At 43.9% G+C, this 27,805-nt stretch overlaps 1 protein-coding gene across 1 annotated transcript in view; it reads left to right on the top strand.

The window, feature by feature from the left end:
* LOC306960571 (uncharacterized protein) overlaps window positions 1-26,013 on the top strand; it is a gene marked incomplete at both ends in the record, with an annotated part of 40,454 nt that extends 14,441 nt beyond the window's left edge. The window contains 15 exon segments of the mRNA XM_079553004.1: window positions 660-2,442; window positions 2,507-2,674; window positions 2,745-2,883; window positions 2,887-2,918; window positions 3,047-3,090; window positions 5,610-6,093; window positions 11,524-11,574; window positions 18,353-18,457; window positions 18,566-18,629; window positions 18,732-18,918; window positions 18,986-20,780; window positions 20,845-21,012; window positions 21,083-21,256; window positions 21,390-21,433; window positions 25,490-26,013. Coding sequence (XP_079409130.1) covers window positions 660-2,442; window positions 2,507-2,674; window positions 2,745-2,883; window positions 2,887-2,918; window positions 3,047-3,090; window positions 5,610-6,093; window positions 11,524-11,574; window positions 18,353-18,457; window positions 18,566-18,629; window positions 18,732-18,918; window positions 18,986-20,780; window positions 20,845-21,012; window positions 21,083-21,256; window positions 21,390-21,433; window positions 25,490-26,013 — 5,762 coding nt within the window.
* Window positions 26,014-27,805: the final 1,792 nt, after the last annotated feature.

Here is a 27,805-nt window from a genome sequence, read left to right on the forward strand (position 1 = left end):
AACTCATGATGTGGACCCCCTCCTTCCCTGACTGCAACCCTATTGAGAACCTTTGGAGCCTCAAAAAAAAAAACATCTATGAGGGTGGGAGGCAGTTTTCATCCAAACAGCAGCTCTGGGAGGCTATTCTAACATCCTGCAAAGAAATCCAAACAGAAACTGTCCAAAAACTCACAAGTTTAATGGATTAAGAATTTTGAAGCTGCTATCACACAAGGGCTCCTATGGTAAAATATAACTTGACCTGTTAATATTTTTTGGATTGAAATAGCTTTTGATTTCAGTAAATATGACCTCCTAATGCTACAAATACAACAAATGACCCTAACCCTTAATTACAAGCTTTAAAATGTATTGAAACGATGAGTTGCATAATAATTTGGAACAGTGGATTTTGAGGTTTTTACTATATTTATTTTTGAAAAAAATACTCTTATCACTAGGAAATTTTTTCAACCACATTTAAATGATCCTCTACCAGTTAAAGACTTGAAAATTATTCTGACTCTCATTTGAGTTGACAATTTAGAAAATCTTAGAAAAATGTCATTTGCATAATAATTTGGAACGCAGTGTAAAAAGAAGTGTGACAGCAGAAAATGTCCAATCTTGTGGGAAAACGCCATCTTCTCTCTGACTCTGTCTGTGTCTTCATTCAGGGAGATGTTCTGGAGTTGTTCAGCGTAAACTGAAGCGTGATCTGCAGCAGAAGTGTCAGGGTGTGTTTGAGGGCGTGGCTAAAGCAGGAAGCCCCGCCCTCCTGCAGCAGATCTACACAGAGCTCTACATCACAGAGGGAGGGGCCTCAGAGGTCAACCAGGAACATGAGGTCAGACACATGGAAACAGCCTCCAGGAAAGCAGGCGGAGCAGAGACAGCCATCACATGTGAAGACATGTTTAAAGGCCCCGCGGACACAGAGGCGCCCGTCAGAACAGTGCTGACAAAGGGAGTGGCTGGCATCGGGAAAACACTGCTCACTCAGAAGTTCAGTCTGGACTGGGCTGAAGGCAAAGCCCACCAGGACGTCCAGCTGCTGTTCCCCTTCACTTTCAGAGCACTCAATGTGCTGAAGGACAGGAACTTCAGCCTGGTGCAGCTGCTCCATCACTTCTTTAGAGCAACAGAAGAAGTGAGCAGCTTTGAAGATCTGCAGCTGCTCTTCATCTTTGACGGTCTGGACGAGTGCAGACTTCCTCTGGACTTCACCCAAACCAAGGCCCTGACGGAGCCCACAGAGAGCGCCTCAGTGGAGGAGCTGCTAGTGAACCTCATCAGGGGGAGCCTGCTTCCCTCCGCTCGCCTCTGGATAACCACACGCCCCGCGGCGGCCAATCAGATCCCTGCTGAGTGTGTCTCCATGGTGACAGAGGTGCGAGGGTTCAGCGACCCACAGAAGGAGCTGTATTTCAGGAACAGGTTCAGAGATGAGGCCCACACAATCATCTCCCACATCAAGACGTCCCGAAGCCTCCACATCATGTGCTTCATGCCAGTCTTCTGCTGGATCCTCTCCACAGTCCTGGAGCATGTGCTGAAGACCAGAGAGAGAGCAGAGCTGCCCAAGACCCTGACTCAGATGTACATCCACTTCCTGGTGGTTCAGGCCAAAGTCAAGAACATCAAGTATGAAGGAGGATCCGAGACAGACCCACACTGGAGTCCAGAGACTAGGAAGATGGTGCAGTCTCTGGGAAAACTGGCCTTTGAGCAGCTGCAGAAAGGAAACCTGATCTTCTACGAGAGTGACCTGAGTGAGTTTGGGCTGGACGCTGCAGCCGCCTCAGTGTACTCCGGAGTCTTCACACAGGTCTTTAGAGAGGAGCCAGGCCTGTACCAGGACAAGGTCTACTGCTTCATCCATCTGAGTGTGCAGGAGTTTCTGGCTGCTCTTCATGTCCATCAGACCTTCATCAACACTGGAGTCAACCTGCTCTCCACAAAAACACAGAAGTCCACTCTTCTCAGAGTCAAACCTAAACTGAAACATCTGCACCAGACGGCTGTGGACCAGGCCTTACAGAGTCCAAACGGACACCTGGACTTGTTCCTGCGGTTCCTCCTGGGTCTTTCGCTGCCAACCAATCAGAGCCTTCTCCAAGGTCTGCTGACACAGACAGGAAGTAGCTCCCAGACCAATCAGGAAACAGCTGAGTATATCAAGCAGAAGCTGAGTGAGGAAGTGTCTGCAGAGAGAAGCATCAACCTGCTCCACTGTCTGAATGAACTGAATGATGGTTCTCTGGTGGAGCAGGTCCAACAGTACCTGAGCTCAGGACGTCTGTCTGAAGGTGGACTGTCTCCTGCTCAGTGGTCAGCTCTGACCTTCATCTTACTGTCATCAGAAGAAGCTCTGGAGCAGTTTGAGCTGAAGAAATACTGTGCTTCAGAGGAGGCTCTGCTGAGGCTGATGCCAGTGGTCAAAGCCTCCAACAAAGCTCTGTGAGTGAGGTCTATGTAAGTATGAACCTTCTAAACTTCTCCTAAAACAGTGTGTTCTCTCCAGACTGAGTGGCTGTAACCTGTCAGAGAGCAGCTGTGAAGCTCTGTCCTCAGTCCTCAGCTCCTCTAGTCTGACAGTCCTGGACCTCAGTAAGAACGACCTGAAGGACTCAGGGCTGAAGATGTTGTCTGTTGGACTGAAGAGTCCTCACTGCAAACTGGAGCAGCTCAGGTCAGAGGGTTTACTCTTCATCTCTGTGAGTTTGTCATTTCTATGACTCTGTTTAACCCTGTGTGTTCAGACTGTCAGGGTGTCTGATCTCAGAGGAAGGCTGTGCTGCTCTGGCCTCAGCTCTGAGGTCCAACCCCTCCCATCTGACAGACCTGGACCTCAGCTTCAACCATCCAGGAGACACAGGAGTAAAGCTCCTGACTGCTCTATAGGAGGAGCCCCACTGCTCACTCTCCACTCTCAGGTCAGGACAGTTACTACACAGTTATTACACAATTATTACACAGTTATTACACAGTTATTACACAGTTATTACACAGTTATTACAGTCGACACAAACAAACTGTGGTTCTGAGTCTGTGTCTGTTTCAGACTGAGTCCTGCTGGAGAACGATGGATGAACCCGATCAGGAGATGTAAGTCTGACTCTTAATATACTTTTAAAATGTTGGTTGTTCTGAGAAGATTTGCTGTTGTACAAGTTTCTCTCATGTCGACAGCTGCGATATTGACGTCAGGAGAGTTTGAGCTGTTTTCACTCAAACCTTTAGAACTGAGACCTTCATTATTATTCTGGAGAAAGTTCATTGAAGCCATATGTAGGAATGGGCACCATTAAACAAAAAGGTCTGGTGTTTACAGTATCGAAAAACAAAAATTGTTTCAGTGCCAACTTTTGGTACTTTTATATCTCCATACTAGCTGAGACCCGGCCTTCGGCCGGGCCTCGCTAGTCTCCACATTTGATATTCTGAGATTATGAGTGATTACAAAGAAATGTCCAACCCGTCACACAGTTCAGCTGTAGACCAGTGGTTCCCAACCCATTCCAAAAACTATGGCCACTACAAAAGAGTAAAAGAATGAATGCAAAAAAAAAAGTCAAACAAACTGCAATTGGAGTGTTTGATGCACCCGTACTCCTTTCTTATAAACTACAACGACAATATTTTCGCTAAACTCAGGGAATAGAATTCAAGAGACAGTGGAATAATTATGGATAAATTTTAGGGGTTCAGTTCTAACGCTTTGGTTCAAAGTGCAGGACCCGTGGTTTGGTGCATCACGGTAGTTTACAATCCAAAAAATAATGAGTAGGTTTTGAAATGAAATAGCCTAATTATCGTTGTTAGACAGTATTTATAACCTTACAATAAAATTGGCAATGCTTTCCAAGCTGCTTTAGAAGCAAATGTACCTCTGGGCTCACAATACGTGAAAGCAAAATAGAAAACAAATGGTCCAGCAGCAAAGTAAAAAAAAAGATAAAAAGAAAAAAAACTACGCAGTGCAGGCCATGCGCTCGTTAAGTAGTAGTGTCATTTTCGCTTTTACGCACACGGAGGAGAAATCAGTCGGAGCAGCGCGTGTGATTAGAGGCTCGTGTTTGAGGAGGTTTTGGGCACGCACGCACACGCACACACATACGCACACGCACACACACGCACACATGGCCCTGTTTGGATGCGCACGCGCACACATACATACACACACACACGCACACACACATCGCCCTGTTTGTACGCGCGCACACGCACGGCAGTCAGATCTCGTGCACTCGCGTTTTTGTGACAGCGGGTTGTCCTCGGACAGCAGCACCGCGGTCCATATGGACCCGTGGCCAATGCCCGCGGCCGGTGGGACCGTCACGTGGGGGCCGGCCGCGGATGTAATAACACCAACCACGCACACACTCAGTACTGTCGCCAGGCTTCCTGGTGTTCCCAAACGGTCTCCCATCCCAGTCCTAACCAGGCCTTTCCCTGCTTAGCATCGGAGGAACGGTCTCCCATCCCAGTTCTAACCAGGCACTTTCCTGCTTAGCTTCAAAGTCGGTATGGGAAATAAACATGGCGGCGCCCAGGCGGCGGCCATTGAGATAGCGTTTTCTATAATAGATATGACAACAGCGAGTCTAAAAAAAAGCAACATGAATGTGTGCGCAGATACTTATCATGCTTCAGCTCAAATGTAGAAGTCATGAATGTTTTTATAATGAACAACTGGACATAAAGAATCATCCTATCTAAACACCACATCAGTCCCAGCTCTGAACTCTTCATTATTATAAAGAGAATCAGGTTTTTATGTTGTTTGTAACAAACTTCAAAGGTTTTGTTTTGAAACTGGCAAATAAAGGGTTAAAACTCCCAAATAAATCACATGTTTGGTAGTTTTGAGAAGGTGAGAAGTGATTCCTGAGATTCTGTCCATTTTTGTACACTAGGGGGCGACAGAAAGAAAACTGAAGGACGACACAAAGGTTAAGCCTGAGACTTTATCAGCCCTCACACAGCCCCGCCCACTGACATACAGCCCCGCCCACTGACATACAGCCCCACCCACTGACACACAGCCCCGCCCACTGTCACACAGCCCCGCCCCATCAGACCTCCTGTATTGACTGTGAAAGAGCTTTACCGATGAGCTTCTATTCATGAAACCTGAAACTCTGAGTCATGAACCACAGAGACGTGTTTAATGAGCGACGTCACAGTCACTTTGTTTCAACACGTTTGAACTTGAAGAAAGTCATTTCTGAATTAGAACAGAAAATACATTGACTATTTAGAAAAGAAACAAGTTTTGTCTTTAAATATTATTAAATCAATAATTTACAGGAACTAAACTAAATTTACACCTTCATGAGTCTGAGATGTGTTTTGTTCCTGATAAACCACTTTCTAAGAGTTTAAATGTAAATGTTCATTATGTTTCTTTATCTGCGACAGCGCGACACAAACAAGAATTCAAGTTTTAATACCAAAGAAAATATTCCTTAAATGTCACAGTGTCACAGAAAGTGAAACAATTAAATCAATCATGTCTTTGTTGATATATTTGGATCTTTCAGTCCATTTCAAATCAATATAAATGTCGTTCTCCTCTAAAGAGTGAACAGGGACTAACTGCTGCTGTGTTTCCTCTCCCTCAGATTTCACTGAACTCTCTCTGGATCCAAACACAGCTCAGAGTAACCTCAAACTATCAGACAACAACAAGAAGGCGACATTTGTGAAAGAGTGGCAGTCGTATCCAGATCATCAGGACAGATTTGAGAACTGGTTTCAGCTTCTGTGTGACTCTGGTCTGACTGGGCGCTGTTACTGGGAGGTCCAGTGGAGAGGATGGGTTTCTATATCAGTGTCTTACAGAGGAATCAGGAGGAAAGGATTCGGTGATGACAGTTTGTTTGGACGCAATGATCAGTCCTGGAGTCTGTCCTGCTCTGAAGATGGTTTCTATGTTTGGCATAAAAACCAACGAACCCTCCTCCCTCAGCCCGGCTCCGCCTCTGGGACAGTAGGGGTGTATGTGGACTGTGCTGCTGGCTCTCTGTCCTTCTACACAGTCTCCTCTGAGGAACTGATCCACCTCCACACCTTCAACACCACCTTCACTCACACCCTGATCCCTGGGTTTGGGCTCTATGAATATGGCTCCTCAGTGTCTCTGTCAGACTGAGGATCAGAGTCTCAATTCTACAGATGAGTTTCAGGTACATGACCTTTTCCTGACATTCCTTTCCCAGTTCATTGATAAAACAAAGTAAATCATTAGAGATGTTGGAAAATCTCCTTCAGATAAATAAATAAAATAACTAAACCGTATGAAGGGAAACTCTCGGTCACGTCTTTGTCTTTTTCTAAATCCTTTTGTTCCAGAATCCTGAGTTCAACATCTGTCATTAAAAACACTCAATAAATGAATTAATAACATTGGTTTAAATATGTGACCAATGCAAAGTGGATTTATTATTTATCATTTTTTTTATTTATATAACAATGAAATCGTCACTTCTATTACCATGTCGTTCATTTGTAAGTTACAAATTCCCTGATTTTTGTCTTTAAGGTCATTCTTCAAACTCCTCAGGTGATTCTAGTCTCGTGTGAATCGACGAGTCGGAGGAAACCATTTTAAACGGTTGCCAAACCAGTCCCTCCAGGATTTTGCGATGTTGCGATCGCAACTATTAACGCAACATCAACCAAACTCTCGCAGCTTTCCCGCAACTATTCCAATAATCCGCAATTTCCTTCACAACTTTTCGTTAACACCACAATTTATGTGCAACTAAAGTGAGTTTCTGATAATTTAAATATATTTTACTCTTTATGTTTTCGCGTATTTGCCTCTGCTCCGCCTCCTCACTTGCCTGGGTCTGAAACTCCGCCTCCTCTCACTCGCCTGGGCCTGAAGCTCCGCCTCCTCTCATTCGCCTGGGCCTGAAGCTCCGCTTCCTCTCTTTACAGCCGCTGTGAGCTCACATGGATCTCCTACCGTGCTCTGTCTGAGTTGCTTCTCTGCTGCTGGATCTTTATTTGGCGATATCGGGTTTATCTGACAGATAAATGCTGCGTGTGCGTTTAGACGCGTCTTTCCCCCGTGATGCGGTGGCGTGTGTGTGAGGGGCTGGTGCTTTTACTGCGTGAGCTTTAGGACTCACAGTTTTGTTGAACCGGAGCCGAAGCTCAATGTCCATGTGTGAAATAAACATTCGTCCTTTGGTCTGTTCTCCTCGGATTCTCATTCATGGCTCTGTCTCAGACCCTGCGCTCACAGAAACAGGCCTGTTAGCCCCGCCACTTTCTGTAGCGGAGTTAGAATGATACAATTATCTAAAATAACAGATATTTTCAGTCTTTTATTATTCCCCAGAGTCTCTTTGGTTAAAACAGATGTGAAATATAAAGAAAAGTATTTTTTTTTTATAGGGATGCACCGATATCACTTTTTCTAAAACCGATACGAGTGCGAGTACTTTGATTTAAGTACTTGCCGATACCGATACGAGTACAAGGCATTTTCTTCAACATTCTTACTTTTTTCACAGCAGATTGGTTTGTAATTAGTTAATTTACTCATGTACATTTCCTTAAGTAAGTAGGCTACACATTTAAGAGCAGTTATATTAGAATTGTGCTGATGCCATTTATTTATTAGGTCTGAGCAACGGACACGCAGTGTCCCGCGAGGGACTAATTAATGTCGATAACGGGGGATGAAAACGCAAGAATTCACGTAGCAAACGATAACTGATATGCAAGTAACAGGGGTCAAAATGTAGTGCTCCACAAGCTCTAATTTTGGGTGGGATTAGCGAGAGAAAATGATAAAAGTTGGCTCTATGGCACCCCCTCAAACAGGCAGTTTACTCAACGGAAGACCGGTCTAAAAAAAAAATCAGCGTACAAAAGTGACATTGGACATAGGACATAGACCATGTCAGGACATGTAGGCGGCACGGTAGCACAGCGGTTAGTGCTTGTGCTTCACAGCTAGAAGGTCCGGGTTCGATTCCCACCAAGGACGGGGCCTTTCTGTGTGGAGTTTGCATGTTCTCCCCGTGTCTGCGTAGGTTTCCCCTACCACTAAAAACATGTACAATAGGCCAGGATGTATGAGAGTGTGTTTGAGAGTGCGCATGGGGGACGACGGATGAAAATTAGCCTAAGGCTACAATCCGATGTGGCTTGTTCATTAACTTGCACTGTCCCTACCAAATAAACCATAAAAAATCATACCTCTCGAACTTCTGACCCCGATCCTCGAGTTTCCAATGGAAAGCCTCCAATTTTGGCCAGCATGTCCCAAACCCCTGTGGCTTTCAAAATCATTGATTTTTTTGAAAATTTTGTGCAAACTCAGCCGCTATCGCCAAAAACACATTTAAATTGGCTTTTAAGTGGCTTGTAAGTGGCCCACCCATCCTCTGTGAGTTCTTTGACTGGCAGCATGTTGGAATTCAGCTTTTTTCTGGACTGTAAAATCACAGGAAGTTCAGTCCGGCTGTTTCCTGTCCGCCTCTCTGTGTGTTCCTCGTACTATATGGGTCGCACGACAACACTGCTTCACATATCGAGGGAGCACCCTCTCAACAAATCTTTGGACGGTCAGGGGAATTGACTCTAATTACAAAATGATTCAATATATTATTGGGAAGAACATGAATCACCGCCTATGGTCCTACCCTCAATAAAAACGGGGAAATAACCCCTCTCCTCCAGGGGGTGCTGGGACCTAATTTCGGCCCGTGAATTTAGAGAATCCTCGCCCTCTTTTCTTTGTATGGACTTATAGCTCAGTGATAGTGTGGTCGTCTCAGCCTTGACACTTTTTTAATGCTTTCTCCTTTTACATGGGCCGCTGCACACTTGTCCAAGTTTAAAACACATGAACGCGGGGCTTTTCATAAGATATTTTTTCAGGTCAGCTTTCATTGGCTGACCCTGTGTAGCATCATAGCTAGAGTGTTGGTTTGGACTCGCCACCGAATGGATATAACATGAATCAACACCTATGTTCCCACCCTCTTGAAAAACGTGGACAAAACGCTTCCAGAATATGCAAACTAAAGACAAAGAAATTGTGGGACTTGCAAGGGTCGAAAGCGAGCGGGGGTGGTCACTAGGGGGCAGTGCGCCAGGAGTGAGGGCCTTTATCGCCGTGCGCGGCTCTAATTAATTTTAATATCATTCAATATATTTTTTTAATTTTTATTGCACTGTCCATCATAGACAGAAAAGCCCATGTCCTAAAGCTCCCCAATGCCTGTGCTTTATGCATTTATGTATTTTTATTTTACAACAGTATTGAGATGTTACTTAAATGGTCTCTTTTCATCTTTACTTCATCTCCGTGTAGATTTTCTCGTGTGTTTGTAGCCTCTTGGCGAGTAGCTACAGCGTTTTCATTGTTCTGTATCTCTTTAATTTGGATTTTCTGAGGACTTTTTAGTTGCTGGGTTAGTTTTTCAGATGAATAAACACCTGGGCTTAAAACGGCGTCAGAATGGTCAAAACTGCTAGCTGCAAGTTAGCAACGTTAGCCTGTATGTTGTAAACACTGCCGACACTGCAGCACTAACAACACTAAGCTCTGGTTAAATCCAGCACAGACTCTGATTTAGAGAGCGCAGTCTGTAATAAAGTCAGCTCTATGTGGAATAATGTATTTCCACTAAAGAATTCTCCAGTTTGTTGCTATCTTCTCTCCTCAGCTGAGAGCTGCGCCTTGTCAGTGCGCTGCCTGGCCGCACGTCAAATGGTATCGGTTTCTGGTATCGGGCCGATACCACATGCTTGTTCTCATACTCGTACTCATTCATGTGGTATACCCGATCCTAGTGTCAGTATCAGTGCATCCCTAATTTTTTATTGTAAAAATACACTGTTTTAAGTAGAAACAAATTCTACTTTTCATCACAACTCATGGAAAAATTGTATTTTAGATTTTAAATTTAAAAAAAATGCCCGCGAAATCCTGGAGGGACTGCCATACCAACCATGTTAAGTCAATGGGAAATGAGTGAAACTGCTCTGGAACTTTACCTTTATCTGTGTCACTTCCTGTCAGCAGCTTCAAAAATCTAATTAAAATAACTTTTCTGCCCAACATTTCTTCATTCAAATCACTGCTTCACTGAACTGATAATTATGTGACTGATGTTGTTCTTGTTAATAAGTCATATTTTCAGAAGCATTAAACCTGTCATGTGACCTTAAATGGACAAAAGTCGAATCTGGAAACATCCGTGTTTCACCTGCAGCGTCTGGCCTTAAATGAAACCTTTTCTTTTCCACCTTTGAGGTGAGTGGTTCACGCCTGATTTGGCCTCCATTACCCTCAACACCCATGAGATGTGCAGTGACTCTGGTGTCCAACAGGGGGCAGCATCAGGCATGTTCAGGGCCTGAAGCTCCAGGAAGTCATTGACCCTGTTTGATAAAGTTTATATATTCAGCTTCTTTACAGTTTTTGGTCCGCGGTTCAGTTCGGGACCCGGGCGCCGTAAACAGGGGGTCGGGTCCTGTTTACGTCACATTAATCCTGTAATGTTTCCATGACGTTACTCGAGTACAAATGTAGCTCCCACTTTTGCCTCTTTCAAACACGTGAGTCTAATCACTGACTGTGGAGTCACGTGAGGCGGAGCTGCTCTTTGCTCCTGGTCGGGCAGGTTCCACAGCATTTCTGCACACTGTCTGCTGTATGAGCCTCTCCTCCTGTCACCTGTCTGCAGCCCCGCCCACCTGGACTGAAGCTCCGCCCACCTGGACCGCAGCCAATCCAGGTGCGGCTCTGAGTCGCTCCAGGAAGAAATGCACAAAGCAGTCTCTCAGTCAAACGCACTTTTCTCTGGGACACGGTGGACTCTGTGGATCCGCTCAGGTTCGACTGCTCTCATCATATTCAACCCCTGCTCTGGGATAGACCTGGTTTAGTCTTGGTTTAGAACTGGTTTAGTAATGGTTGAGTCTTTCTTCCTTTATTTCCTTGTTCATGTTTATTATTTTAGCTGAGTCATGTTTATCACTATTTTCTAATCAAACTATAGTTGTAATCTCTGTAGCTGTAATACTGACGTGTGGCTGTAGATGGCACTGTGGTCTTTGCTGTGGGGCTAGTTTCTCTTAATTTGATGTAAACACTGTTTTCTCAAATATAAAAATGATCATTGACGTTTTTATTTGATATGTTACAGTCATTGCCTTGTCATAGTCTGGAATGACTCATGTCCTTTAGGAAAAGTCTCAACATCAACATTCATTTCTAGATTTCTGTAGGTTTTTGTTGTAAATCGCTGTGATGCCAAGAGTTAAAAAGGTGTTTCCACAAAGGCCGACGTCTCACTTTACAGAAGCTGACGTTACTGTTAAAGCAGAGGGTCTCCGTCTGGTTCCACTGGAAAATAACTGGTGTCAATAAAAGTATGTGAGTCGCTAAGGCTGAGGTTACTCCAGCGACGCGCTGGTCCCTTTGCAGAGATTTTCAGCCTCAGGGTAATTCTCCTTCCCTCATCACTGTCTGCTGTATGAGCCTCTCCTCCTGTCACTTGTCTGTAGCCCCGCCCACCTGGACTCAAGCACCGCCCACCTGGACCGCAGCCAATCCAGGTGCAGCTCTGAGTTGCTCCAGGAAGAAATGCACAAACCGGTCTCTCCGTCAGACGCACTTAGTCAAATAGTCAGTAACATTTTTTACATTAAAGCCGCAAGCAGCGATGGAGGCCCTCACCCCTGGGGCACTCCCCCCATTGCGACTGCCCACGCTTGCTCTCATCTCTTGCGAGCCCCCTGATCGCTCTCGCTCCTTGTGACCACCCCCGCTTCTTTGCCCCAAGTCAACAAACAAAAAAACAAAAAAAGAGTCAAGGTCAGAATTGATCCAGCAGTCTCATTGTTGGGAGCCCAATGCTCGACCTATGATGCTACACAGGCACAGAAAATGTACCAGCCAAACTGACAAATATCTATGAAACGCCCCGCGCTCATGTGTTTTAGGCTTGGATCATGTGTCCAGTCGCCCATGTAAAAGGAGAAAGCATTAGAAAAGTGTCAAGGCTGTGTTTGGACGAGCTACGTCCTTCACCTGTGACGACCACGCTATCTCTGAGCCGACATGAGCAATGTTCCCGAGCTCAAAAGAGTCAAGGTTGGGATTGATCCAGCAGTCTTCTGGATGGGAACCCAGCACTCTACCAATTGAGCTTCACAGACTGAGTGAATGACACAGCTGATTTTACATTAATCTTATGAAAGTACGGAGTTAAGGTGCGTACACACCAAACGCTTTTCGGGCGTCAAAAACACACCTACAGCCCGTAGTAAGACGCTTGTGCTTACCTAAAGTCAGACGCTTGTCACACTGACGCTCTAGCTGCACGTCAGCGTGTGTTCGTAGCTACAACACGCATCCTCGAGGCCCAAACACATTACCAGCGCAGATTCAGCCACTGAAATAAGATTTCTTATCACTGCCTTTAATCCTGGGTGTTTAGATAAAGAAACACTGAAGTGTGTCGTTGTAAAAGTCCAAGAGCTGCTTTAGCTCCGGTTTACAATGAAGCTAAACCTCCGTGACTTGTTTTCATTTTTTTTTTTTTTTTTCTTGGCCGGAATATACTTTTTCAAGCTTTCCATCATGTTATTATGTCATTCCCTCATTAAAAAACATGCCTGAAGTGTTGCCTTGGCACATTAAGATATTTTTGAGTAATCTGTAAAAACTCTGATGGCAGCCATTTTAGGGATAGGTTTGCCTGAGTCCTCCTAGGAACGCCCCCACCTCCTCTAGACGCCTCCGAGCTTTCGTCACCAGCCGAGGAACCAACCACTGCTCCTCAGAAGAACCTCCTCCCCACTGATGCCACAGACAGCATATGGAGGGGGCGTGTCGGAAAGGCTCAGAGGTTCTTAAAGAGACAGAGGCCTATTTCAAGACATTCACTACTGCCATTTTGAGAGCAATTTTATACTAGGCAGTTATTTAAATTTACTCCATTTACAGACCAACAGATGGTTTTGTCATCATTGTGGTGTGCTATAGACTGGTACTATGTGATTTAAAAAAGCATAATACCCCCTCTTTGAACATTTTGTAATTAGTGTAAATTCCCCTGGCCGCCCAAAGATTTGTTGAGAGGGTCCTCCAGCCCTGCAGCACCCTCGATATTGCAGCAATATTTGGTCGAGACCAATATAGTACGAGGAACACACAGAGAGACGAACAGGAAACAGCCAAACTGAACTTCCTGTGATTGTGCAGTCCAAAAAAGATGAATTTGGAGCAAATATTAAAGCTTCTTCTTTCGATGACAGAGGGTAGTATAAATACGTACGAGTCTAGAACTGTGACTTTTGTAAAGAAAGGGGGAAATAAGGGAATTTGACGAATTTCAGGACAAACTCTGACAGAGGCCAACATGATGCCAGGCTAAGAACTCTGGCTATTTTCACAGAGGATGGGTGGGCCACTTACAAGCCACTTGAAAGGCCAGTTGAAAGTGAAATATGGCCGCCTCCCTGTGCATCCGGGCGTGGCGCTCATGTTCAGTTTTTGGTTTGCCCTGATGTCCCCTTTGACTGTACCGAAGGGTTTGGGCGTACGCCCAAAAACACGGGTTTTCATTTGAATGGGGACAACTTTGTTTAGGGCGTGACCAATTAGTTTATTCCCATACATTTTCACGCCACCCCAATGTCTCCGCCAAATTTGGTGAGTTTTCGGCCACATTTTGCGGGTCAAAAGTACGATCATTTCCGGAGACCAGGGACTGCGTCCGGCTCGGGCATATTAAAAAAAAAATGTTTAGTATAAATTCAGCTTCTTTATTAGTTTTATTTTAAACCTGATTTGACGATGTAGCGAGAAGAACCAACATTAATATTGAATAGTTGCCCAAACTCATCCCTAACTTTCTGAAACATTTCTAAAAACACAAGAAAACAAATATAAAACCACAAAAAAGAGACAAAAACGCGACACAAGTGCTTAAAAAACATGAGAAAAGCATGGCAACAATGCATGAAAAAAGTTACGTTCAGTTTAGTTTCCAAATGAGGAATGAGGAATTATACACTGTTGCTTTCCAGTTTAGAAGCTTTTAGATTTGGATAAAACCAAACCGGAGAAAATGCGCTCAGTTAAGGCGGGATAGGATGTTTATTTGTTATCTGCCAGTTCAGGGTTAGAGTTAGCAAGTATTCATATCCAAAATTCCCAAGTGCTCTGGAGAGTTTACAGCCGATCTGCCAGTGTGAGCCCTCATTTGAAAGACTTGAAGATCTGTGTGAGTGAATCAGAACTTACCTCACACCATCACCTGAACCCCTGACCCTAAACCGAACCCTGACAGTAAGGAACAGGTTAAGGTCCTGCAGATCCCCACGTTAACCTCCCAACAGCAGAGCAGTGAAGTTTTACCTGGAGCAGCCTGTGGTCAGTCTGAGCTCAAGCCTCTCACAGTCTGCACTGGACACCGGAGCTGAGCTGGACCCGCGACAAGAACCAGTGCATCAACAGCACTTTTACTGGAGACATTAAACTCCACACGCTGGATACAATAAAGCATGAAGATATGAGACTGTAGGAGCTGCTTTAGGAGCCGCCCTCATCACTGTCTGCTGTATGAGCCTCTCCTCCTGTCACCTGTCTGCAGCCCCGCCCACCTGGACTGAAGCCCCGCCCACCTGGACCGCAGCCAATCCAGGTGCGGCTCTGAGTAACACCGGGAAGAAACGCACAAACCGGTCTCTCCGTCAGACGCACTTTTCTCTGGGACACGGTGGACTCTGTGGATCCGCACAGGTTCGACTGCTCTCATCATATTCAACCCCTGCTCTGGGATAGACCTGGTTTAGTCCTGGTTTAGTCGTTAGTCTGATTGAGTTTTTCTTCCTTCATTTCTTGGTTTGTGGCCTTTGGTCTAAAGTCTGATTTATTGACTCTTTAATCAGATCTGAAATGCTCAGTTTCATGTTTATTATTTTAGCTGAGTCATGTTTATCACTATTTTCTAATTAAACTATAGTTTGATCTCTGTAGCTGTAATACTGAGCTGTGGCTGTAGATGGCACTGTAGGACTTTGCTGTTTGTCAAAATGAGAGATTGATTTCTAAACTATGGGATCACTGATAATGTGTTTTTTTATTATAAACATTATATTTGTAAATGTATTATCTCAAATACGTGTAAATGATTAATTATTATCAACAGAACATGACTGTGTAATAATTGTCAACAGTGTCATAGAACAATTGTCCTCATACAGATACTTAGGTCTGATGGTGTCTGACAGCTTGATCTGGAGTGAACATGTAGATACTTGTACAGATCAGTCCAAAGGCTGCATTTCCTCTGAAGGCTGTGTTTGTTTGAGTGTGTGCAGAGATCAGGGCTATATTTTACAGTGCAGTTTTTGTAAACATTGTGAGATATGGTTTGTCCGTGTGGTCCGGCTCCCTGACAGTCCAGAGTCAGACCCCCCCTATGTTCACTGGGCAGGGGGGAGGCCTACAGCTGTGGATCCTCTGTCCTTCCCTCCTCTCCGAGACACAATCAATTGTTCTCTAAATATTATCCATTCAACATCCCCTTGGCTCCACTGTCTGACAATAGTTTTTTGTTCTTTAAATGTTTTTTTTCATCACATTACACAAGTCTGCGCAGAGCAGGGTTCACTACTGACACCTACAGGCGAAAACAAACCCAAGAGAAAAGCTGTGGTCAGTTTGAAACAAAGGATTAATAAAACACACGTTATGATTTTGTCCCTTTGATCTGGAAAGAATCACAAACTCATGAACTTTCTAACTCATGTAATGTTCAAATACATTGTCACTTTTAGCCTCTTTTTCCCCAAAACTGTCCCTCCTGACAGAGACTCTAATGTTCAGACGTTCTCACCACTGAGGATCTGAAGAGTCTGGACAATCATCTACAAACTACATCTATGATTAGAATCATTATTGTGATCCTCGTGAGGTGATTCATGTGAACAGTGGATCAAAGTGTGACTTCCTGCAGGTCTGAGAATGGAGCAGAGAGATCAAGATGGAGCCACTGACAGCCCCAAAGCTCAGAGGTGAGAGGTCAGGCCCTGTTTAACACATTTGTAATCATGCTTAGTCTGACGGTTTTGTGTTTGTCCCATGACTTTGTGAAACAGGCTCCAGCAGAAACCTGAGTTTGGAGACAGCAGGTCCTTCATGAGAGACGGGTCTGAAGTCAAACTCACTGATGGAAAAACACAGGCAACAATTAGAAGCTTGGAAAGACATAAGAAAAGAACAAGGTGAAATCATCAAAACACATGATTTAAGTCCTAAATTAATGACTGATTTAACACATTCACTGATAAATGAACCAACAATGTTTTTCCTACAGGCTAATGCTGCAAATGTCTTTGAACACTCCATCCATGGTACGCTCTATTTCATTTCATTTCACTTTCATTTTATTTTTATTCCATTTAGTGAAAAGAAAAGCAATACAACCGTGATATTAAAAACGAAATAAAGAGTGAAAAGGAGCAGAAAGAAGTCAGAACTTACAATTCCTTATGTTCATATGATCACCGGCCCCACAGGAGACTCTAGACCTGAAACCCACGGTTAAACCCACAGGTCATATTATTTTCCTCACATTGTTAAGGGTTTCAACATAAAGTGCTGTTTTATCCATAAATGTCACACAAAGTAGATGAATGTCCAGTGTTTTGTGCACATGAACTCTCGCTCAACTGAGGAAAACAACTGGAGAACTCGAGTCAAAACGATTCTCGACGTCTGCGCCTGAAACGTAAATCAGCTGATCTGAGAGAGAAATGTCTGACATTAATGCAAAAAGAAAATGTACATGATATTTTATAAAATGACCAAACCTAAGTTTAGCTTTTGAGATGCTAGCGCCAAATTCAAATGGTTCGCTTGTCTCAGCGATGATTAAAATCCCCACTTCCCCACATTAAAAACACAAACCAACTGGGGACGATGACGTCACATTTCGGGAAAACGGGCTCCCAAGTCCACAAAAGCAGCATTTAACCTAAAACCTAGTTTGCAAAATGAAGAGAGTTGGAACAGGATTTTAAAATGTGCGATCAAGCTCCTCCCCCTCCTCCTGATTGGACCAGACAGGCTGGTTCACGTCAGCTCAAGAAAGATGGGAACAAAAACTAAAGTGTTTATATTTGTTGTGTGTAGTTCCAGCCTGTTGAAGTCGGTTGCAGAGTATTTGTTGAGTGTTCTTCTGACAGTGTTGACATTCCGCTGGTCCTGATCTGAAATAAGGGCTGCACCTGTGACAGCAGAAAGGACCTCCTGATGTCCATGCTGTGAGGGAGGTGTGATCAGCTGATGATTGTTCCTGTAATACGAGTCAGCTCCGTTCACTGGACACGGTCTGATGTTGTGAGACCCACAACACACAATGAACCAGAAACATCAGTGATGATCCGTCCCAGAGCATCTTTAGGATGTTCTCTCCATGAGCGGCTCTGGAAATGTGGATACAAATCTGAGCCATTGGCCAAAGGTTCCAGTAAAGAACGATCCTGATGAATGCAAACATGTGTTTTATTCATAATGGAAACATCATGCCTTGAGAATCTGTAGTTTACTTGAAAAAATATTTAGTGAAACTAAACTGGTAAAAAGGTTGAATGTTATGTTCTAACTACAAAGTTATTAAGGTTTGAACATTAACACCCAGGACTCTGGACAAACAATGGAGGAGCCAGAGCCCAGAGAGGACGGAGCCCAGAGGTGAGATCCACCACAGTTCTCCATGTCAGATTCAGACCTAAAGTGTCTCCAGTTTGCACAAATCTGCTCCTGGACCGTGAAAGACAGACAGTATTTCTGAAAGAAAAGAGGAAAGTTGTGTTAAAGTTTCTGGTTTCTTTGATGGAGCAGATGATCCTTTCCTGAGTCTGATCCAGGACAGTCCCGTGTGTTTCACTGAAGTGTGTTTTCTTCTTTGTCTCAGGATCCTCCAGAAACATCCTCCGTCTGAACCTGGTCCCAGCTGTGAGTCCCTTAGAGCAGTGACAGAGCAGAGAGTTTTGACTCTGTGTATTTTGGAATGTTATTGTGACATAAAGGGAAGAATCTAAGAAAGTAGTAGTAAATGTTTTTATTGCTTTGTGACGATTACTTTGTTGTTATTTCAATACCAAAAGATCAAGAACTAAAATCCAGATAATGGACTGTTATCTGGAAAGCCTGTAAATAATTGTAGCTTTTTATCCCCTTTTAAGTGTTTGATAAAAACTACATTGTAACTTAATTTAATATAATTTATCTCTCCCTTGTTTATCATCAAATAAACCAGGATCCATCACATTTGATATACATATTTAATGTTTATTGTAATTGGTTTGTCTGTGTTAGACCCAGTGTTGAAGTCAGACCAGAAGGTTCTGAACCAGGCCCCGTCTGTGAGTCCCTCAGGAGCGACTGGTCCATGATTGAACCACTGACCTTCTCCTCAGATCTGTAAGATTGAGTTTGTTTAAACACAAGGACAGACAGTGGTTTAATGAGGTTCTGAAAGTGTGAGAGAAACAGCTGAATCCTGAGGTGTTTGTTGTGTCTCTGTCACAGAGTGGAGCAGGCTCCAGAGCTCAGAGCTCAGCAACAGCACACTCAGTTGGACTCCATATTTAAGGTGTGTCCTTCACTGAAGTTTGGAGATGTTCAGATGAATGGACTTGTTTCACACAGATCTGACACTGACTGCATTTGTGTTGTTTCTAATGTGTCTGTGCAGCTTCTGGAGGAGGACATCTTCACTTTTGTCCAGAAGGAGCTGAAGAAGCTCCACAAGGTTCTGAGCACAGATTACCCAGAATGCTTAGAGCCTGTGGAGGATGAAGATGGAGAGGCTTTTCTGAAGATCACTGTGAACTTCCTGAGGAGGAGGCAGCAGAAGGAGCTGGCTGAGCGTCTGTGGAGCAGTAGGTCCATTTCACTCAGTCATTTGATCTTCTCTGAGACTCAGGCTCTGTCTGTGTCTTCATTCAGGGAGATGTTCTGGAGTTCTTCAGCGTAAACTGAAGCGTGACCTGCAGCAGAAGTGTCAGTGTGTGTTTGAGGGCGTGGCTAAACAAGGAAGTCCCGCCCTCCTGCAGCAGATCTACACAGAGCTCTACATCACAGAGGGAGGGGCCTCAGAGGTCAACCAGGAACATGAGGTCAGACACATGGAAACAGCCTCCAGGAAAGCAGGCGGAGCAGAGACAGCCATCACATGTGAAGACATGTTTAAAGGCCCCGCGGACACAGAGGCGCCCGTCAGAACAGTGCTGACAAAGGGAGTGGCTGGCATCGGGAAAACACTGCTCACTCAGAAGTTCAGTCTGGACTGGGCTGAAGGCAAAGCCCACCAGGACGTCCAGCTGCTGTTCCCCTTCACTTTCAGAGCACTCAATGTGCTGAAGGACAGGAGCTTCAGCCTGGTGCAGCTGCTCCATCACTTCTTTAGAGCAACAGAAGAAGTGAGCAGCTTTGAAGATCTGCAGCTGCTCTTCATCTTTGACGGTCTGGACGAGTGCAGACTTCCTCTGGACTTCACCCAAACCAAGGCCCTGACGGAGCCCACAGAGAGCGCCTCAGTGGAGGAGCTGCTGGTGAACCTCATCAGGGGGAGCCTGCTTCCCTCCGCTCGCCTCTGGATAACCACACGCCCCGCGGCGGCCAATCAGATCCCTGCTGAGTGCGTCTCCATGGTGACAGAGGTGCGAGGGTTCAGCGACCCACAGAAGGAGCTGTACTTCAGGAACAGATTCAAGAAGAAGAAGGCCAAAACAATCATCTCCCACATCAAGACATCCCGAAGCCTCCACATCATGTGCTTCATGCCAGTCTTCTGCTGGATCCTCTCCACAGTCCTGGAGCATGTGCTGAAGACCAGAGAGAGAGCAGAGCTGCCCAAGACCCTGACTCAGATGTACATCCACTTCCTGGTGGTTCAGGCCAAAGTCAAGAACATCAAGTATGAAGGAGGATCTGAGACAGACCCACACTGGAGTCCAGAGACCAGGAAGATGGTGCAGTCTCTGGGAAAACTGGCCTTTGAGCAGCTGCAGAAAGGAAACCTGATCTTCTACGAGAGTGACCTGAGCGAGTGTGGGCTGGACGCTGCAGCCGCCTCAGTGTACTCCGGAGTCTTCACACAGGTCTTTAGAGAGGAGCCAGGCCTGTACCAGGACAAGGTCTACTGCTTCATCCATCTGAGTGTGCAGGAGTTTCTGGCTGCTCTTCACGTCCATCAGACCTTCTTCAGAACAGGAATAAACGTGTTAGTAGAAGAGAAGTCCAAATCTTCTAGGTTGAAGCATGTCTTTGTTCGTAGCAGCCCAATAGAGTTCTACCAGACGGCTGTGGACCAGGCCTTACAGAGTCCAAACGGACACCTGGACTTGTTCCTGCGCTTCCTCCTGGGTCTTTCACTGCCGACCAATCAGTGCCTTCTCCAAGGTCTGTTGACACAGACAGGAAGTAGCTCCCAGACCAATCAGGAAACAGCTGAGTACATCAAGCAGAAGTTGAGTGAGGAAGTGTCTGCAGAGAGAAGCATCAACCTGCTCCACTGTCTGAATGAACTGAATGATGGTTCTCTGGTGGAGCAGGTCCAACAGTACCTGAGCTTAGGACGTCTGTCTGAAGGTGGACTGTCTCCTGCTCAGTGGTCAGCTCTGGCCTTCATCTTACTGTCATCAGAAGAAGCTCTGGAGCAGTTTGAGCTGAAGAAATACTGTGCTTCAGAGGAGGCTCTGCTGAGGCTGCTTCCAGTGGTCAAAGCCTCCAACAAAGCTCTGTGAGTGAGGTCTATGTAAGTATGAACCTTCTAAACTTCTCCTAAAACAGTGTGTTCTCTCCAGACTGAGCGACTGTAACCTGTCAGAGAGCAGCTGTGAAGCTCTGTCCTCAGTCCTCAGCTCCTCTAGTCTGACAGTCCTGGACCTCAGTAACAATGACCTGAAGGACTCAGGGCTGAAGATGTTGTCTGTTGGACTGAAGAGTCCTCACTGTAAACTGGAGCAGCTCAGGTCAGAGGGTTTACTCTTCATCTCTGGGAGTTTGTCATTTCTATGACTCTGTTTAACCCTGTGTGTTCAGACTGTCAGGGTGTCTGATCTCAGAGGAAGGCTGTGCTGCTCTGGCCTCAGCTCTGAGGTCCAACCCCTCCCATCTGACAGACCTGGACCTCAGCTTCAACCATCCAGGAGACACAGGAGTAAAGCTCCTGACTGCTCTACAGGAGGAGCCCCACTGCTCACTCTCCACTCTCAGGTGAGGACAGTTATTACACAGTTATTACACAGCTATTACACATTTATTACACAGCTATTACACAGTTATTACACAGTTATTACACAGTTATTACAGTTGACACAAACAAACTGTGGATCTGTGTCTGTTTCAGACTGAGTCCTGCTGGAGAACGATGGATGAACCCGATCAGGAGATGTAAGTCTGACTCTTTTTATACTTTTAAAATGTTGATTGTTCTGAGAAGATTTGCTGTTGTACAAGTTTCTCTCGTGTCGACAGCTGCGATATTGACGTCAGGAGAGTTTGAGCTGTTTTCACTCAAACTTTTAGAACTGAGACCTTCATTATTATTTTGGAGAAAGTTCATTTAACACATATGTGGGGATGGGAATCGTTAAACCTACTTGGTAACGACTGACCTCCAGTTGGGGCGGTATCGGAAAAAAAATACAGTTTCGGTTCAAACTTTCGGTACTTTTTTATCTTCATATATGACCACAGCGAGTCTAAAAAAGCAACATGAACATGCGTGCAGATAATTAACCACTTCAGCGCAAATGTAGTAGTAAAGCTGTAACTTAGTAAACTTTTGTAATTAGAGATGGCCGAGCCGTGATTTGAGGCAGAAAAAAAAATATAAAAAATATATGACTTTTATACAGCTACAGTGGAGCAAAGACAAAGGAAGTCATGAATGTTTTTAGAATGAATAACTTGACATAAACAATCATCCACTACTAAACCAGGACTGAGACCAAACAAACTGTGACCCAGGTCTTCACCAGGACTGAAGAGGAAACTTGAGCAAAACAGGTCAATGACATAAGAAAGACGTCTTTGGCGACAGACCCAGGGAGGAGGCGGAGCTAACGTGCTGTTGTTTACTCTGCAGCCAGGGGAATATCAAAGATTGTTTATGGATTATGAGCACTCATTCTAGAATAGACGTTTTTGGTGCAGTTTTGGTAAATGATTAGTGACAGATTGAGACTCTCTCTGTGTAAAGATCTTTGAGTGTGAAGTTTCTCTTTGTCACAGCGCGTGTGTTTAGTAAAGTTTATCTGAAAGATCTGTTCTCACAGCTCAGGAGGGAATAATGTCCTTTCCATCTTTTTATTGCTGCTTAAGTGTGAATCCTGCAGGTTTCAGCAGGTGGCACTGCTACGGCCTGTGTTCTTTCTGTTGCGCGGTTTTGGGACATCCTGAACGATACTTTTTATACCCGTGTTATTTTTATTACATTAAAGGATCCGTATCCTGCTACTTTAGCCATTCCAAAGTTAAGTATCGGCATTTATATGATATACTGTACCTCGACCACTATGGAGCACTCATTTTTGTGATAAATATAAGTGTTTTCTGGAGGTATTTTTCAAACCTGGAAGACCCAACGCTTCGATTCAGTTAACTCCGCCCCCTCTCTCCGCACAACTTTACCGTAATATAAATAAACAGCAATAAGTGAAGCAGTTATAAGGAGTTGACATCTGCAACACAGCTTCATTATGGCTAACACACACGCTAACACACAAGCCAACACACAAGCTAACATGCTAACACACAAGCTAACACACAAGCAAACATATAAGCTAACACGCGTTTGGATTGACTCACCGCTCTGGTCCATCTCTGTTTACATTATGGGATTCGCATTGGTTATAAAAGTGAATCCACTTTGGTTCTGGTGAAGGTTCACCAAACATCCATCAGTGACAGTCACAGAAAAACACTGTTTTGGTGAAAGTCGCCAAATCCTGGAGAAAAAAACAACTTCTGACGAGTGGCCTCTTCTTTAGGAAGGTTGAATAAAGTCCTCGTAGCCAAACACGCTTCTTTTTCTTTTTCGTGACATTATCGTTAGGTAAGAATAAAGAACAGGTGTGTCCAGAGTAAGTTATAAAGAGCTCCATCTTCACAGCTGCAGCGCAAACATGACGTCTGTTCAGACGCTCAGGGGGTGTGTTTGTTTTGGCCTCAGCTGACCTGGAAGCACCTCGGGCACATCATTGTTTCTCTCTTACGACAGACAACCGGTCCCAGCCATACACATATGTTGTCCTGTGCACATGTTTGAACATTTTTAAATATTTTTTTTTTTCATTTCCTGACCTTTTGTCTGTGTTGCAGAAAACGTTCTTTTAAGCCACATTTTCAGAATCTAGTGTTTTTTTATTTGGTAGATCTGCATTTCCCTGTCGCCCCCTAGTGTACAAAAATGTACACGTCTAAAAACAGCCATAACATCGACATTTTCAATATTTGTTTCCACTTTTTGCATAAATCACATGAACTACTTGAAACTTTTCCAAAACTACCAAACATGTAATAATGTTCTGAATTTTTACTTAAAATCCCAGTTTCAAAATTTAAAGCTGAAAGAAATTGTTCCACAAAAACACAAAAGTGTGATTATATTTGTAATAATAAATTGTAGAGCTGAGGCTTTGTCTGTTTCCAGAGCCGTGTTTGTGTCACAGATGAAGTGGCAAGGCAAGGCAAGGCAAGTTTATTTGTTGAGCACAATTCATACACAAGGCAATTCAAAGTGCTTCACAGTTGCATAAATACAAGAAAACATCAACATAAAAATAATCAATTACAGTTAAAGGTGAGAGTGCAGATAAAATACTTTCAGTCATATGCATCGGTAAAAAGAAGTGTTTTCAGCCTGGATTTGAACATTGTCAGAGTTGAGGCCTGTCTCACATCCTCGTGAAGACTGTTCCAGATTGTAATGCATGAAACTGAAACGCAGCCTCACCGTGTTTATTATTGACTCTGGGAACCACCAGGAGGCCCCTCCCTGAAGTTCTCAGGGCCCGAGATGGTTCATACGGCTCTAACATGTCAGAGATGTACTTTGACAAAGACAAACAAATCCTGTAGTTTCCCCTGGGCCACAGCTTCAGTATAAACTGACTGTAAACACATGCATCTGTTACAATGTTAGAAAAGTGGAAAGTTCTGAAATGCAGTGAAAATGTCAAATTCAACTCCTTTTCTTCCAAATGAAACGCTGACATCACAGATATGAGACTTTTTCCCTGTATTACAGTGAGATTTAAAATGTGAAGTTTGATGTGAGAAAAGTCCAGGTTCTGCCATGGCTCCATTATATCCTAATGGGAAAATAACATGATTTCATTCATCTGGACGACAGGAACAAGGTCCAAACTGAAGAAATACAGGACAAATGTCAAACCTGACTCTTGTTCTGCAAAATGAAATGATCAAATATATGACTTTTATACGGCGACAGGGGAGCAAAGACAAAGGAAGTCATGAATGTTTTTATAATGAACAACTGGACATAAAGAATCGTCCAGAAAAAGTACAAATGCTTCAAATCCATTTTTTGCTGATCTTTGACACGTCCAAGGCTCTAAATACCACATCAGTCCCAGCTCTGAACTCTTCATTATTATAAAGAGAATCAGCTTTTTATGTTGTTTGTAACAAACTTCAAAGGTTTGGTTTTGAAACTGGCAAATAAAGGGTTAAAACTCCCAAATAAATCACATGTTTGGTAGTTTTGAGAAGGTGAGAAGTGATTCCTGAGATTCGTGAAAAAATGAGAAAAAGATGAAAGAATTAGGTTTTTATGTTTTAGTTTGAAAAGTGTGTCAATTTTTGTACACTAGGGGGCGACAGAAAGAAAACTGAAGGACGACACAAAGGTTAAACCTGAGACTTTATCAGTCCTCACACAGCCCCGCCCACTGATACACAGCCCCGCCCACTGTCACACAGCCCGCCCACTGTCACACTGTCCCGCCCACTGACACACAGCCCCGCCCACTGTCACCCAGACCCGCCCACTATCACACTGTCCCGCCCACTGACACACAGCCCCGCCCCCATCACACCTCCTGTTTTGACTGTGAAAGAGCTTTACCGATGAGCTTCTATTCATTAAACCTGAAACTCTGAGTCATGAACCACAGAGACGTGTTTAATGTGCGACGTCACAGTCACTTTGTTTCAACACGTTTGAACTTGAAGAAAGTCATTTGAGAATAAGAACGAAAAATACATTTATTATTTACAAAAGAAACAAGTCTTTAAATATTCTTAAATCAGTAATTTACAGTACATTTACTTGTATTCTTAATTGAAAAAAATAATGAAATCAATCATGTATTTATTAATATTCATAATTGATCGTTTCAATCCATTTCAAATCAATATAAATGTCGTTCTCCTCTAAAGAGTGAACAGGGACTAACTGCTGCTGTGTTTTCTCTCCCTCAGATTTCACTGAACTCTCTCTGGATCCAAACACAGCTCAGAGGAACCTGAAACTGTCTGACAACAACAAGAAGGCCACACATGTGTGGGAAGTTCAGCTGTATCCAGATCATCAGGACAGATTTGACAGGCCTCAGCTTCTGTGTGACTCTGGTCTGACTGGGCGCTGTTACTGGGAGGTCCAGTGGAGAGGAGTTGTTTATATATCAGTGTCTTACAGAGGAATCAGGAGGAAAGGAGGTGATGACTGTGGGTTTGGACACAATGATCAGTCCTGGAGTCTGATCTGCTCTAAAGATGGTGTCTGTGTTTTGCATAAAAACAAACGAACCCGCCTCCCTCAGCCCGGCTCCTCCTCTGGGACAGTAGGGGTGTATGTGGACTGTGCTGCTGGCTTTCTGTCCTACTACACAGTCTCCTCTGAGGAACTGATCCACCTCCACACCTTCAACACCACCTTCACTCACACCCTGATCCCTGGGTTTTGGCTCTGGGGTTTAGGCTCCTCAGTGACTCTGTCAGACTGAGGATCAGAGTCTCAATTATACAGATGAGTTTCAGTCACATGACCTTTTCCTGACATTCCTTTCCCAGTTCATTGATTTAAAAAGTAAATCCTTAGAGATGTTGGAAAATCTCCTTCAGATAAATAAATAAAATAACTAAACGTATGAAGGGAAACTCTCGGTCACGTCTTTGTCTTTTTCTAAATCCTTTTGTTCCAGAATCCTGAGTTCAACATCTGTCATTAAAAACACTCAATAAATGAATTAAATATGTGACCAATGCAAAGTGGATTAATTATTTATCATTTTTTATTTATTTAACAATAAACTCATCACTTCTATTCCCGTGTCGTTCAAGTGTAAGTTACAAATTCCCTGATTTTTGTCTTTAAGGTCATTCTTCAAACTCCTCAGGTGATTCTCGTCTCGTGTGAATCGACGAGTCGGAGGAAACCATTTTAAACGGTTGCCAAACCAGTCCCTCCAGGATTTCTCGATGTTGCGATCGCAACTATTAACGGAACATCAACCAAACTCTCGCAACTTTCCCGCAACTATTCCAATTATCCGCAATTCCCTTCACAACTTTTCCTTAACTCCACAATTTATGGGAAACTAAAGTGAGTTTCTGATCATTTAAATATATTTTACTTGTTATGTTTTCGCGTATTTGCCTCCGCCTCAGACTGAAGGACTTTGGCATCTGCTCCGCATCCTTTCACTCGCCTGGGCCTTAAGCTCCGTCTTCTCTCACTTGCCTGGGCCTGAAGCTCCGCCTCCTCTCACTCGCCTGGGCCTGAAGCTCCGCCTTCTCTCACTCGCCTGGGCCTGAAGCTCCGCCTCCTCTCACTCGCCTGGCTCTGTCTCAGACCCTGCGCTCACAGAAACAGGCCTGTTAGCCCTGCCCACTTTCTGTAGCTGAGCAGAGTAGATGAGAGGGGGAGGGGGGCTCTGTTTTTTTTAAATGATACAATTATCTAAAATAACAGATATTTTATAGTTTTAAATCTTTCATTATTCCCCCATAGTCTCTTAGGTTAAAAAAAGATGTAAATATATATATATATATATATATATATATATATATATATATATATATATATATATATATATATATATATATATATATATATATATATATAGATAGATAGATACAGATATATATGGATATAGGGATTCACCAATACTACTTTCTCTACAACCGATACGAGTACTTTGATTTAAGTGCTTGCCGATACCGAATACCGATACGAGTACAAGGCATTTTCTTCAACATTCTTACTTTTTTCACAGCAGATTGGTTTGTAATTAGTTTATTTACTCATGTACATATCCTTAAGTAAAGTAGGCTACCCATGTAAGAGCAGTTATATTAGAATTGTGCTGATGCCATTTATTTATTAGGCCCGAGCAACGGACATGCAGTGTCCCGCGGGGGACTAATTAATATCGAAAACAAGGGGCGAAAGCGCAAGAATTCACGTAGCAAACGTGAACCGATATGCAAGTAACAGGGGTCAAAACTTAGTGCTCCGCAAGCTCTAATTTTGGGTGGGGTTCGCGAGAGAAATAATAAAAGTTGGCTCTGTCGTGCCCCCTCAAACAGGCAGTTTACTCAACAGAAGACCGGTCGCAAAACAATCATCGTACAAAAGTGACATTGGCCAAGGACATAGACCACGTCAGGACATGTAAAAAATTATATTATGACCCCGCCCTAAATTCTACAGAAAGTCAGCCATCTTGGTCCGAACCTCAAACCTTCAAAATCGTACCTCTTGAACTTCTGGCCCCTGATCCCCGAGTTTCCAAT

Source organism: Gobius niger (assembly GCF_951799975.1).
Source record: "Gobius niger genome assembly, chromosome: 3".
Lineage (NCBI taxonomy): Eukaryota > Metazoa > Chordata > Actinopteri > Gobiiformes > Gobiidae > Gobius > Gobius niger.